The sequence below is a fragment of the Nerophis ophidion genome, linkage group LG01 (genome assembly GCF_033978795.1).
Source record: "Nerophis ophidion isolate RoL-2023_Sa linkage group LG01, RoL_Noph_v1.0, whole genome shotgun sequence".
Lineage (NCBI taxonomy): Eukaryota > Metazoa > Chordata > Actinopteri > Syngnathiformes > Syngnathidae > Nerophis > Nerophis ophidion.
This window is the reverse complement of record NC_084611.1, coordinates 7,359,011-7,371,638: the sequence shown is the minus strand read 5'-3', so window position 1 is coordinate 7,371,638 and position 12,628 is coordinate 7,359,011. Positions and strand designations below refer to the sequence as shown.

The following is a 12,628-nucleotide window of genomic DNA, read 5'->3' as shown; positions in this document are numbered from 1 at the left end:
ATTTCCAAATGTATTTCCGTGAGAGCCACATCACATTTTTTAAAACTGAACACAACTAAATGCGTGCATTTTTAAGTAAGACCAACATTTTTAGAGTATAATAAGTCTCTTATTCTTTTTAATAACATTGTTTTTCTGAAGCTAACCAATAATAAATAAAATGTCATATCTGTTGATCATGTTTTTGTTTGGCCGTGTGCTGTTTGTCCTTTGGACTCTTTAAGTTCCTGTTTTTTTCCACTCCCTTGTCTGGTTTCCTTGGGTACTGATTTTGTCCACCTGTCTCTGGTGGACAAAACCCCCGCTCACCTGCTTCCCGAGCACTAATCAGAGGCAGTATTTAAGCTCGTCTTTGCCAGTCAGTCGCCCCGTGCTGACTTGTTTCATGCCTTGCCATAGTTTCGTGCTTCATGCCATGCCGAGTAAGTTTTGTTTGATTTACGTTCTTAGTCTGTTTATGTGTTAGCTTTGTTCTTTAGCCCAAGTTATGCCTCCGCTGTGAGCGATTTTCGTTTTGTATATTTTTTTAGTTAAAATTAAATCATGTTTTTACCTAAATACCATGATGTCCCGAGTAGTCCGTCTGCCTTCCTGGGAGAACGACCCCGCAACAAGCTGCGATGACATCAGAACGTGACGTCTCCGAGGTAACACACCCACCATTTTCATTCGGGTCTCAGCTCTGTTATTTTCCGTTTTTTTCGACTATTTTTTGGAATTTTGGAGACATCATGCCTCGTCGGTGTGTTGTCGGAGGGTGTAACAACACTAACAGGGAGGGATTCAAGTTGCACCACTGGCCCGAAGATGCCAAAGTGTCTGCCGCCAGACCCCCATTGAATGTGCCAGAGTGTCTCCACATTTTACCGGCGATGACAGACATGGCACAGAGATGTATGGATAACCTGCAGATGCATTTGCAACGATAAAGTCAACGAAATCACAAAGATGAGTTTTGTTGATGTTGACTTATGTGCTAATCATACATATTTGGTCGCGGCGTGACTGCCAGTTAATCGATGCTAAAATGCTATGCTAATCAACGCTAACATGCTATTTACCGGCGGTGCTAAAGCAGACATGGCACAGAGATGTATGGATAACCTGTAGATGCATTTGTAACCATTAAGTCAACCAAATCACAAAGCTGAGTTGTGTTGATGTTGACTGCCAGCTAATCGATGCTAACATGCTATGCTAATCGATGCTAACATGCTATTTACCGGCGGTGCTAAAGCAGACATGGCACAGGGATGTATGGATAACCTGCAGATGCATTTGCAACTATATTACGTTTCCTTCCACCCACATTTAATGCAAAAAAAAACACTTACCAATCGACGGATTTAAGTTGCTCCAGTGTCACAAGATGCAAAAGTCCTGATCGTTTGGTCCGCACATTTTACCGGCGATGCTAACGCAGCTATTCGGCCATGCTATGGCTATCAATAGCGTCAATAGCTATTCGCTCAATAGCTTCAGTTTCTTTTTCAATACTTTCATACTCCAACCATCCGTTTCAATACATGCGTAATCTGTTGAATCGCTTAAATCGCTGAAATCCGAGTCTGAATCCGAGCTAATGTCGCTATAACTTGCTGTGGTATTGCCATTGTTTGTTTACATTGGCAGCACTGTGTGACATCACAGGGAAATGGATAGTGGCATCGCAAATAGCGAAAATCAAGCACTTTAAAGCTTTTTTTTAGGGATATTCCGGGACCGGTAAAATTTTGAAAAAAACTTCAAAAAATACAACAGGCCACTGGGAACTGATTTTTATTGTTTTTAACCCTTTTGAAATTGTGATAATGTTCCCCTTTAAGGAGATGCATCCATAATAAAATTGCCTTCAAGAAAAAAGTAACTTTTTATTTTGAAAAAGTCTTTTACTCAAAAATGCGATACTCATTGAAAAATGGTTCATAATTTTGAAAACCCAGAAAGTGAGATAAAATAATACCCTTATAACTCAAAAAAGTGAATGCTGTTCGTAAAAATAACTCCAAAATTCAACCCAACACTAGCAACTCATAAATTGGGTTATCAAAATAACCCAGTATTATTTGATGTGTATGACAACCGGACGAAAATTAAATATGGTGATGATTCAGTACTTCTTAGTTTGTTAAACACAAGTTGTAGACCTCCATGTTTTTCCAAGTTTCCAATTGTTTTGTGGTGTAGAATGGTGTCTGGAGGGCAAGATAGTTTGATGGTTGGGATAATCCTTGATACCTCTCAAAATCTTTTTTGTAGAACGTAATTGGGTCTATTTAGTCGTATAGTTTATTTTTCAAATTTTTTTGCTCGTATCTACTTCATGCAGGAAGATTTAAGCCTCTTTTGTACTCGGATAGTCCGCGCCATAGACATCTTATAAGTAGACGCAGCATTGCCTGCTGTAACGCAAGAAATTCGGCCGCCATCTTGAAGTGGTGATCAGTAGCCGGCGAGCAGCCTAAACTGACAGTTGACAGGTGGAAAACAAAGATGCCGTACTGGTGTTCAGCGTTTTCCTGCTCAAATGAGCGGACTGTTGGAAATAGGAATCAGGGGATTACTTTTCACAAGTAAGATTTAACATTAACGTACTATTGTTTGTGTTTTGTAAAAAGCGTGAGTGCATATTGTATATAGTTCTCGGTAAACCTATGAAATGTTCTATTTTCTCTTCATTATTTTTGTCAGAATGCGCCAGAATGCTTCATTTGTATGTGAAAATCACAAAGAAATCTTCTGGGGGAGGATGACACCCATACAGAGGTTTGGTTTACAAACTTTCAGCCCCACCTAAAACAAAATTCACCAGCCACCACTGACTATGATGCATTCTCATTTTAGACAAAGTATAAGACAATACTTGCTTAACAGTATAATTGTAACCAGGAAAAAGTCCTCAAGTTTCCATATTTACATAATAACATTGTTGGGTAAGACAGAATTTGGTTTTATTCTGAATCCAGTGAAACAGATTGGTGGTTTTAGCTGGTATAAAAACTTTCAGGTGTTTATTTATGTTTATGTTTAAGTATTTGGCAGACACTTTTATCCAAAGCGACATACATAAAAAATACATATAAAACAATCACTGTTTTATATGTATTAAGGCCCAAGCTGTTTGTTTAAATGCTTGTTTTATTTATCTTTACTATTTGGGCTTTTTGGACCCTAATAAAAATTAAAAATCATCTTTTGATATGATGTACTTAGTCCATAAATACACAAATGTGTACTTTATGTGTAGTGAAATGCTATCTTTACACTTTTTTTTTTCCAAATTCCATTGTATGTTATATATGGATGGATGGATGGATGGATGGCATTGTATGTTATACTCTTCTGACACCACCAGATGGCAGTATAAGTGTCCACATAAGCGGCCATAAGACCCCAATTCAGTAGTGTACACAATTTTGGGAAATAAGACCTAAAAGGTGCTGTCCTTGCATGTGGCTACTGAGGCCTTTAGAGGTTCTTAAGGGGAGGCAGCAACAGAGATACAGTCTATAGGTCCCTAAGATGTATAGGTGTCTAATGTATTCATATATTGTTTATGTAAGATACACACACACACACACATATATATATATATATATATATATATATATATATATATATATATATATATATATATATATAATATATATATATATATATATACAACCTAATCATATTATTTCTTGAATTTAAAAATAGCTGACCGTTTTTTCCCCCTTTCTCTGGGATTATATTCCCAGTTTTGATCTCGGTGGTTTGGTCACTCATAGCATATAGCAATATTCTATTACTGTTAAGCAAACTATGAATAATAAAACACGGCAAAACACATGTCCTTTATCATAGCTACACGTATGACCAAAAAACGTGTGAAAATGAGTGGTATTCAGTGAGGTAAGATGAATTAAATGCTCTGACAGTTCATTGCTCCGGCCAAAGGAATTGCACTGCGTGAAGCGAATCACCACTCCAAGATGGCGACCACGTGACTCGTCTGCGCCAGTAGTCAGTAGCGCTCGATGCTGCATTCTTGGTTTTCACTTCCGGGAAAAAGTCACGTGACGGGAAACAAGCAATACAGCTGCGCCTGCGTGTGTCGTTTAGTGCCATGGCAGTAAAAGTGAAAGGAGTGGTTAAAATTGCGGAGATAATAGTTTTAAATGGAATGCGTAGAAGATGAATAAAGAAACTCTGTTCTGGGTGTTTTTTTGTTTTTCTGTGCTGTGACTCATTAACAATTTCACGTCGCTTTTTAGTTTGCTTTTTCTTGCGTGTTTGCTTGTTTTTATAAACAAAAATTAAGCATTCAGCATGGTGAAGGAAATGACGTCAGGCGCGCACATGCGCAGAACTGCCCGATTTGCCGGAAGTGAAGGCCAGGTGGCGGGAAAAGATGGCGGACTGAGTGGCCGTGGCTTCCCCGGTCTAAATGATGATATATATTCACAGCAGATATGGGAACACATACGCCAAATATTTGTTTTTTTCTTAAGACCGCGAAATGGAAGTCGAGTTTGGAGCGGTAAAGTGTTATCTAAAGTGAAGATTGAAGACGTGATAGAAGATGGACGACTACTGCTATGCTAAGATGGCGACGTCGGGTAAAAAAGAACATGAACCAGAATCACCGACGGAGATAAAGACGAAGAATGAAGGTGAGTGAGTTTCAGTTTTGTCATTTAAAAACTATTTCAAGCCCTGAGAAAAAAGTGAGAAATTAGCCAACTTTTCAACAATGTAAACAAATAGCCGCCATGATTGTTCAAGCCATCAGAATCAGAATAGTTTTCATTGCCACTGTTTGAGAACGGATTCACCGACTAGGGATTTTTTTTGGTGCAACATGAAACAAATATAACACAGAATAGGTAATAAAACGAGCTGTAACTGAGCTATCGGAGTTAAAGTTAAAAAGTTAAAGTACCACTGATAGTCACTCACACTTCTCAACTACAGACTTCTTTGAAATAGATATTGTCTTTTTTTTAAATTTTGCGATGTATTTCAATATTGACTTTTTCCCCACTGTTAGTTTGTACTATCCTGATGTTCATCGAAGCAGATGTTTTACACCGTATTTTCCGCACTATAAAACTCACCTAAAATCCTAAAATGTTCTCAAAAGCTGACAGCGCGCCTTATAATCCGGGGCGCCTTTTATATGGACCAATATTGAGCCACAACAGGTCTCACAATTACGGTAAGCAGCTGCCGATTTCTTTTCCCCCGTAGGAGAAGTGCATGCTGATTATATATGACTGCGCCAGGCCGTGCCGTTTCATTTCCATTTGTGTGTTTAAATGTGAAGACCACAAAATGGCTCCTATTGAGAGACATGATTTCAGGAAAACAGGAATTGTCACTGAACTGTTAGTCAACAGCAGCGACACTGACTCCATTAACGACGTCTCGAAATAGTGCAAAGCAATAACAATATATCAATAACTCAACGTTGCTCAAACATTAATATTCACACAACACAACACACAAAATAAAATGTAAAGCTCACTTTATTAAGTTATCCCTCATCCACAAATCTTTCTTCTTCAGTGTCCGAATTAAACATGTCACAAGAGGTCTCGCAAGTATGGTAATCAGCCCTCTACCTTTTTTTCCCTCGCAGAAGAAAAAGTGCGCGGTGCATGCTGGGATATATGACTGCGGGAGGCGTGCCGAGTTTAAACTCATGGCGATCAGTCACACAGTAGAAGACGGGAATAGAGCAGCAGCAAAATAGTTTAAAGGGGAACATTATCACAATTTCAAAAGGGTTGAAAACAATAAAAATCAGTTCCCAGTGGCATGTTGTATTTTTTGAAGTTTTTTTCCAAATTTGACCGGTCTCCGAATATCCCTAAAAAAGCTTTAAAGTGCTTGATTTTCGCTATTTGCGATGCCACTATCCATTTCCCTGTGACGTCACACAGTGCTGCCAATGTAAACAAACAATGGCGAATAGCACAGCAAGATATAGCGACATTAGCTTGGATTCAGACTCGGATTTCAGCGGTTTAAGCGATTCAACAGATTACGCATGTATTGAAACGGATGGTTGTAGTATGAAAGTATTGAAGAAGAAACTGAAGCTATTGAGCAAATAGCTATTGACGCTATTCATAGCCATAGCATGGCCGAATAGCTGCGTTAGCATCGCCGGTAAAATGTGCGGACCAAACGATCAGGACTTTCGCATCTTGTGACACTGGAGCAACTTAAATCCGTCGATTGGTAAGTGTTTGTTTCGCATTAAATGTGGGTGGAAGGAAACATAATATAGTTGCAAATGCATCTGCAGGTTATCCATACATCTCTGTGCCATGTCTGCTTTAGCACCGCCGGTAAATAGCATGTTAGCATCAATTAGCATAGCATGTTAGCATCGATTAGCTGGCAGTCAACATCAACAAAACTCACCTTTGTGATTACTGTGAGTTTATCGTTACAAATGCATCTGCAGGTTATCGATACATCTCTGTGCCATGTCTGCTTTAGCACCGCCGGTAAATAGCATGTTAGCGTCGATAAGCGTAGCATGTTAGCATCAATTAACTGGCAGTCACGCCTCGACCAAATATGGCTGATTAGCAAATAAGTCAACATCAACAAAACTCACCTTTGTGATTTCGTTGACTATCATTGCAAATGCATCTGCAGGTTATCCATACATCTCTGTGCCATGTCTGTCATCGCCGGTAAAATGTGGAGACACTCTGGCACATTCAACGGGGGTCTGGTGGCAGACACTTTCGCATCTTCGGGCCAGTGGTGCAACTTGAATCCCTCCCTGTTAGTGTTGTTACACCCTCCGACAACACACCGACGAGGCATGATGTCTCCAAGGTTCCAAAAAATAGTCGAAAAAACGAAAAATAACAGAACTGAGACCCGGTGTTTGTAATGTGTTGAAAATGAAAATGGCGGCTGTATTACCTCGGCGACGTCACATTCTGACGTCATCCCCTCCAGCGCGATAAACAGAAAGGCGTTTAATTCGCCAAAATTCACCCATTTAGAGTTCGGAAATCGGTTAAAAAATAGATGGTCTTTTTTTCTGCACCATCAAGGTATATATTGACACTTACATAGGTCTGCTGATAATGTTCCCCTTTAACATTAACAGCAACGACACTGACTCATTTAATAACGACTTTGGATGCCGTATTCGCCCAACTGTTTGATTCGAACACTGAAGAAGAAGAATTTGAGGGATTTGTGGATGAGGAATAACTTAATAAAGTGAGCTTTACATGTTTATTTTGTGTGTTGTGTTGTGTGACATTATCCTTTGAGCAACGTTGAGTTATTGACATATTATTGCTTTGCACTATTTGGAGTGTTACTATATTTGATTGCACTAACGTTTGATTTACCGTAACAGTATCAGACAGTTTTTTTTACGTGTTTATTGAATCGGGGAAAATAATAAAACAGCTGTTTATTCATTTTGGGACGCTGGTTTGTAATCTATCAATTAAGTTTGACTGACCTATCTGACTGTTTTGTTGACATTCCCTTTAGTGCAGCTCCATCTAATGGATGCATAACGTAACCCCAGCCTCTTCTGTAGCATCTATTCCAGGGGTCGGGAACCTTTTTGGCTGAGAGAGCCAAAAAGCCAAATATTTTAAAATATATTTCCGTAAGAGCCATATAATATTTTTTTTAACACTGAACACAACTAAACATGTGCATTTTTAAGTAAGACCAACATTTCTAGAGTATAACAGGTCTCTTATTCTTTGTAATAACATTGTTATTCTGAAGCTAACTGTGGAGGGGGTGTGGCCTGCGGGCCTGCAGCGACAGGTGCGTAGATGGCCCACCTGGGCCTTATTATCTAATCACTTGTCGCTCTGTTATAAGAAGCAGCCAGGAGGAGAGACTGGGTTGGGGCTGGAAATACTATTTCTGGAAACGTATCGAAAAATAAAACAATTTTGTAACCCTGAAACAGGCTCTCATGTCGGTGCTTGGGGGTCTGAAGAACACCTAGGAGGGCAAGCCCCACACTAACCAATAAATGGGTTGTACTTGTATAGCGCTTTTCTACCTTCAAGGTACTCAAAGCGCTTTGACACTACTTCCACATTTACCCATTCACACACACATTCACACACTGATGGAGGGAGCTGCCATGCAAGGCGCCAACCAGCACCCATCAGGAGCAAGGGTGAAGTGTCTTGCTCAGGACACAACGGATGTGACGAGGTTGGTGCGCACGGCCACTCTCCCACTGCACCACGCCGTCCCTTATTATTTATAACCAATAATAAATAAATAACTTCTTACCATTATCGCGACTTCTTGAACAGATGCGGTACAAAACGGATGGATGGATTAAAAATGCATGAGAATGTTTTGTATTTTCAACATTATTTTTAACACTGTGATTACAAGTGGAATTATTTATTACTTATCGTGTTAAGCAACGTCAGCTCAGATTTATCAGGGAGCCAGATGCAGTTATCAAAAGAGCCACATCTGGCTCGCGAGCCACAGGTTCCCGACCCCTGATCTATTCTATGCCCCTTATAATGCGGTGCGCCTTATATATGAACAAAATATTAAAATAAGCCATTTATTGAAGTTGCGCCTTACAATCCGGTGCGCCTTGTAGTGCGGAAAATACGGAACTTCCTGTGATTTTTTTCCGAGTCTATGACAAGTCATGTAAACATTGATCCATCATTCTGGCAGGGCACTAAATGAATGACCATGAGACACTACACACACATACAGTACATAGAAGAAATTTTTTATTTTTAATTTTTTTGTGTCTTGCAGACATCCAGCAGCTGATTGGTAATCCAGAAGAAGTTTCCCCTCAGTCAGGGGGGAGCTCCACTTTGAAGCAGGAGACTCCACAACCACCCTGCATTAAAAAGGAAGAGGAGGAACTCTGCATCACTCAGGAGGGAGAGTGTCTTCTAGGACGAGAGGAAGCTGATTACACCAAGTTTCCACTGAGTATTCTCTCTGTGAAGACTGAAGACGATGAAGAGAATCCACAATTCGATAACCTCTTAGCTCCACTATCAGATAGTGAGGCTGAAGACGAGGTTGAAGAACCTTTGAGCAGCGATACAGACTGTGAAGGTGATATGAGGACTCACATTGACAACAAACACTCTGAATGTTCTACAAAGAAGAGAGGTAAAACATCTTTGAGCTGCTCAGTTTGTGCTGAAAGTTTTACTAGAAAAAGCCGCTTGATTTAACACATGAGAGCACACAGGTGAAAGACCATTTAACTGTTCAGTTTGTGGCAAAAGGTCTTCTGTTAAAAACGTCGTACAGTGCCACTGAAATCCATTGTTTTTATTTCCAGAGCGTATATCTGTGCACCAAGCGATGCAGCTACTCGGGTTGATTGATGAAGACAACTCCGATATAGACCTGTCTGACAATGATAATCCCAACCTGGATGCAAATTACCAACCATCAGCACAGGAGGAAAGCAGCAGTGACGATGAAGACCCCATTCCTGAGCCCATAGAGCACAGCAGAGGACATAAACGTTGCCGTGGTGCAGACAATGGTTAGTCAAGGCCTAGTAGATTTGTGTTTATGTTCTGTATGGGAGCCTATAAAGGACTGTCTTTTTCACCTTAGGGGGATGACTCGAATTATTCAATATTCATGTGAGAATCTAATCTAAGCTGCTTATACAGTTTAACAATTTACTATATAATAACCAGACATTAATTACACTCATACACTCTTCCCCACTCACACGCTACCTCCCCAATAGAACAACCCACACTAATCCAATCACACAACACACACACACATAGTCCAACCTGGGCCCCTTGGCTGGGCCAGAAGATTGTCCGTTGCGGTCCTGATGAATCGGCGGTGCACTTCGGGTGGGGTAGTGAGTTGCAACTGCTGGATACAAAGGGGGCGTTGGAGAGGGGTGACACCTCCCGTTGTGGAGTAGAGATGGCGGGGGAAAGCACGGCCGTGATTCCGTTAACACGACTCAGGAGGTCCAGTCTGGAGCGAGAGGAGAACCAGCTCTGTCCTGGGTCACCTCTCTGTCGACAAGTCCTTGAGCGCGTGCAATGGACACGCCAACCTCGCGTGTCCGCGTCCCTCGTAGCAACAGTAGCACGCAACTAAACTCGCTATACTGTCCCACACTCGCCCTCCAAATTATACAGGCAACGGGGAGAGGGTCTATATAAACAAACTAAGGTAAACATGACTAAATCTATCGTTTGTGAAGTCACACGGTGCAGCACACAAACACAAGTGCTAGCTGCGGTTAGCTTACTAGCTGTTAGCATGCACTTCACGTATGCTGGCAACATAAAGCGCCCAAATGTCTTAAACTTAAACGAGTGTAAATGATACACGGTCACTTATAACACTCGGAACTAATAATACTCCTGCTGTGGTTCTTTCCAATCTGCAATCGTGGTAAACTGTCTTCCATCCATGTACTACCGACGCTGCGCCGCACTGCTAGTGCCGGAACTCTTTTAAACCTTTTCTACCGGTGGAAACGGAACTGCCTGTTACCGTGGCAACCGAAGCCATAGCAACGGCCTAACAACTCAAATATACACTTTTAAGCTTCCCACACGAAACGTAGTAAATAGAAATAAATAATAATAATAATAATAATCACTTAAAGGGGAACATTATCACAATTTCAAAAGGGTTAAAAACAATAAAAATCAGTTCCCAGTGGCTTGTTGTATTTTTTGAAGTTTTTTTCAAAATTTTACCGGTCTCGGAATATCCCTAAATAAAGCTTTAAAGTGCCTTATTTTCGACTCTCTGCGAAGACACTGGCCATTTCCCTGTGACGTCACACAGTGCTGCCAATGTAAACAAACAATGGGAATACCACAGCAAGATATAGTGACATTAGCTCGGATTCAAACTCGGATTTCAGCGATTTAAGCGATTCAACAGATTACGCATGTATTGAAACAGATGGTTGGAGTATGAAAGTATTGAAGAAGAAACTGAAGCTATTGAGCGAATAGCTATTGACGCTATTCATAGCCATAGCATGGCCGAATAGCTGCGTTAGCATGGCCGGTAAAATGTGCGGACCAAACGATCAGGACTTTCGCATCTTGTGACACTGGAGCAACTTAAATCCGTCGATTGGTAAGTGTTTTTTTTTGCATTAAATGTGGGTGGAAGGAAACGTAATATAGTTGCAAATGCATCTACAGGTTATCCATACATCTCTGTGCCATGTCTGCTTTAGCACCGCCGGTAAATAGCATGTTAGCATCGATTAGCGTAGCATGTTAGCATCGATTAGGCAGCAGTCAAAATCAACAAAACTCACCTTTGTGATTTCGTTGACTATCGTTGCAAATGCATCTGCAGGTTATCCATACATCTCTGTGCCATGTCTGCCTTAGCATCGCCAGTAAAATGTGGAGACACTCTGGCACATTCAATGGGGGTCTGGCGGCAGACACTTTGGCATCTTGGGGCCAGTGGTGCAACTTGAATCCCTCCCTGTTAGTGTTGTTACACCCTCCGACAACACACCGACGAGGCATGATGTCTCCAAGGTTCCAAAAAATAGTCAAAAAAACGGAAAATAACAGGGCTGAGACCAGGTGTTGAAAATGTGTTGAAAAATGAAAATGGTGGGTGTGTTACCTTGGCGACGTCACATTCTGACGTCATCGCCTCCAGCGTGATAAACGGAAAGGCGTTTAATTCGCCAAAATTCACCCATTTAGAGTTCGGAAATCGGTTAAAAAAATAGATGGTCTTTTTTCTGCACCATCAAGGTATATATTGACGCTTACATAGGTCTGCTGATAATGTTCCCCTTTAACAGAAATTAGCTCAAACTGTAGAAGTTAAAGAAACTATTACATTGACATGCATTGATTGATTGATTGATACTTTTATTGGTAGATTGCACAGTTCAGTACATATTCCGTACAATTGACCACTAAACGGTAACACCCGATATAAGTTTATCAACTTGTTTAAGTCGGGGTCCACGTTAATCAATTCATGGTAACCTTCAGAACATGTTATGTAGGTAGGGCCTTAGGGCTTCGTGAAGGATTGGAGGCAGAATGCTTATTTACTTGTTGTTTCATCGACAGGGACAGAGAGTACAGGGATGGGTTCATCCCACACTCCCAGACGTCGATGTCGAACTGTATCGACTGATCATGGAGACGATGACTCGGAGGAGCCAACACCAGGACCAAGCCAAACCAAAGAAAATAGAAAGGAAGAGTCCAAACAAGGTAATTGTTATTATTTTAGCATGCCTTGAGGGTATATCAATCAATCAATCAATGTTTACTTATATAGCCCTAAATCACTAGTGTCTCAAAGGGCTGCACAAACCACTACGACATCCTCGGTAGGCCCACATAAGGGCAAGGAAAACTCACACCCAGTGGGACGTCGGTGACAATGATGACTATGAGAACCTTGGAGAGGAGGAAAGCAATGGATGTCGAGCGGGTCTAACATGATACTGTGAAAGTTCAATCCATAATGGATCCAACACAGTCGCGAGAGTCCAGTCCAAAGCGGATCCAACACAGCAGCGAGAGTCCCGTTCACAGCGGAGCCAGCAGGAAACCATCCCAAGCGGAGGCGGATCAGCAGCGCAGAGATGTCCCCA

General features: G+C 41.1%; 2 protein-coding genes across 3 annotated transcripts in view; one reads left to right on the top strand and one right to left on the bottom strand.

Moving 5' to 3' along the window:
* The window catches only part of LOC133551230 (zinc finger protein 771-like), a 172,868-nt gene that overhangs the window by 131,354 nt on the left and 28,886 nt on the right, over nt 1-12,628 (bottom strand). The gene's annotated exons all lie outside the window — the stretch shown is intronic.
* Nucleotides 4,298-12,628, top strand: part of LOC133548443 (gastrula zinc finger protein XlCGF57.1-like) — a 351,444-nt gene continuing 343,113 nt past the window's right edge. The window contains exons 1-4 of one of the 2 annotated variants that reach the window (XM_061893774.1): nt 4,298-4,655; nt 8,785-9,153; nt 9,329-9,538; nt 12,096-12,242. In XM_061893774.1, the coding sequence (XP_061749758.1) occupies nt 4,565-4,655; nt 8,785-9,153; nt 9,329-9,538; nt 12,096-12,242 (817 nt within the window). In that variant the 5' untranslated portion in view covers nt 4,298-4,564. The remainder of the gene's footprint in view (nt 4,656-8,784; nt 9,154-9,328; nt 9,539-12,095; nt 12,243-12,628) is intronic. The other variant, XM_061896769.1, reaches the window with a different exon arrangement.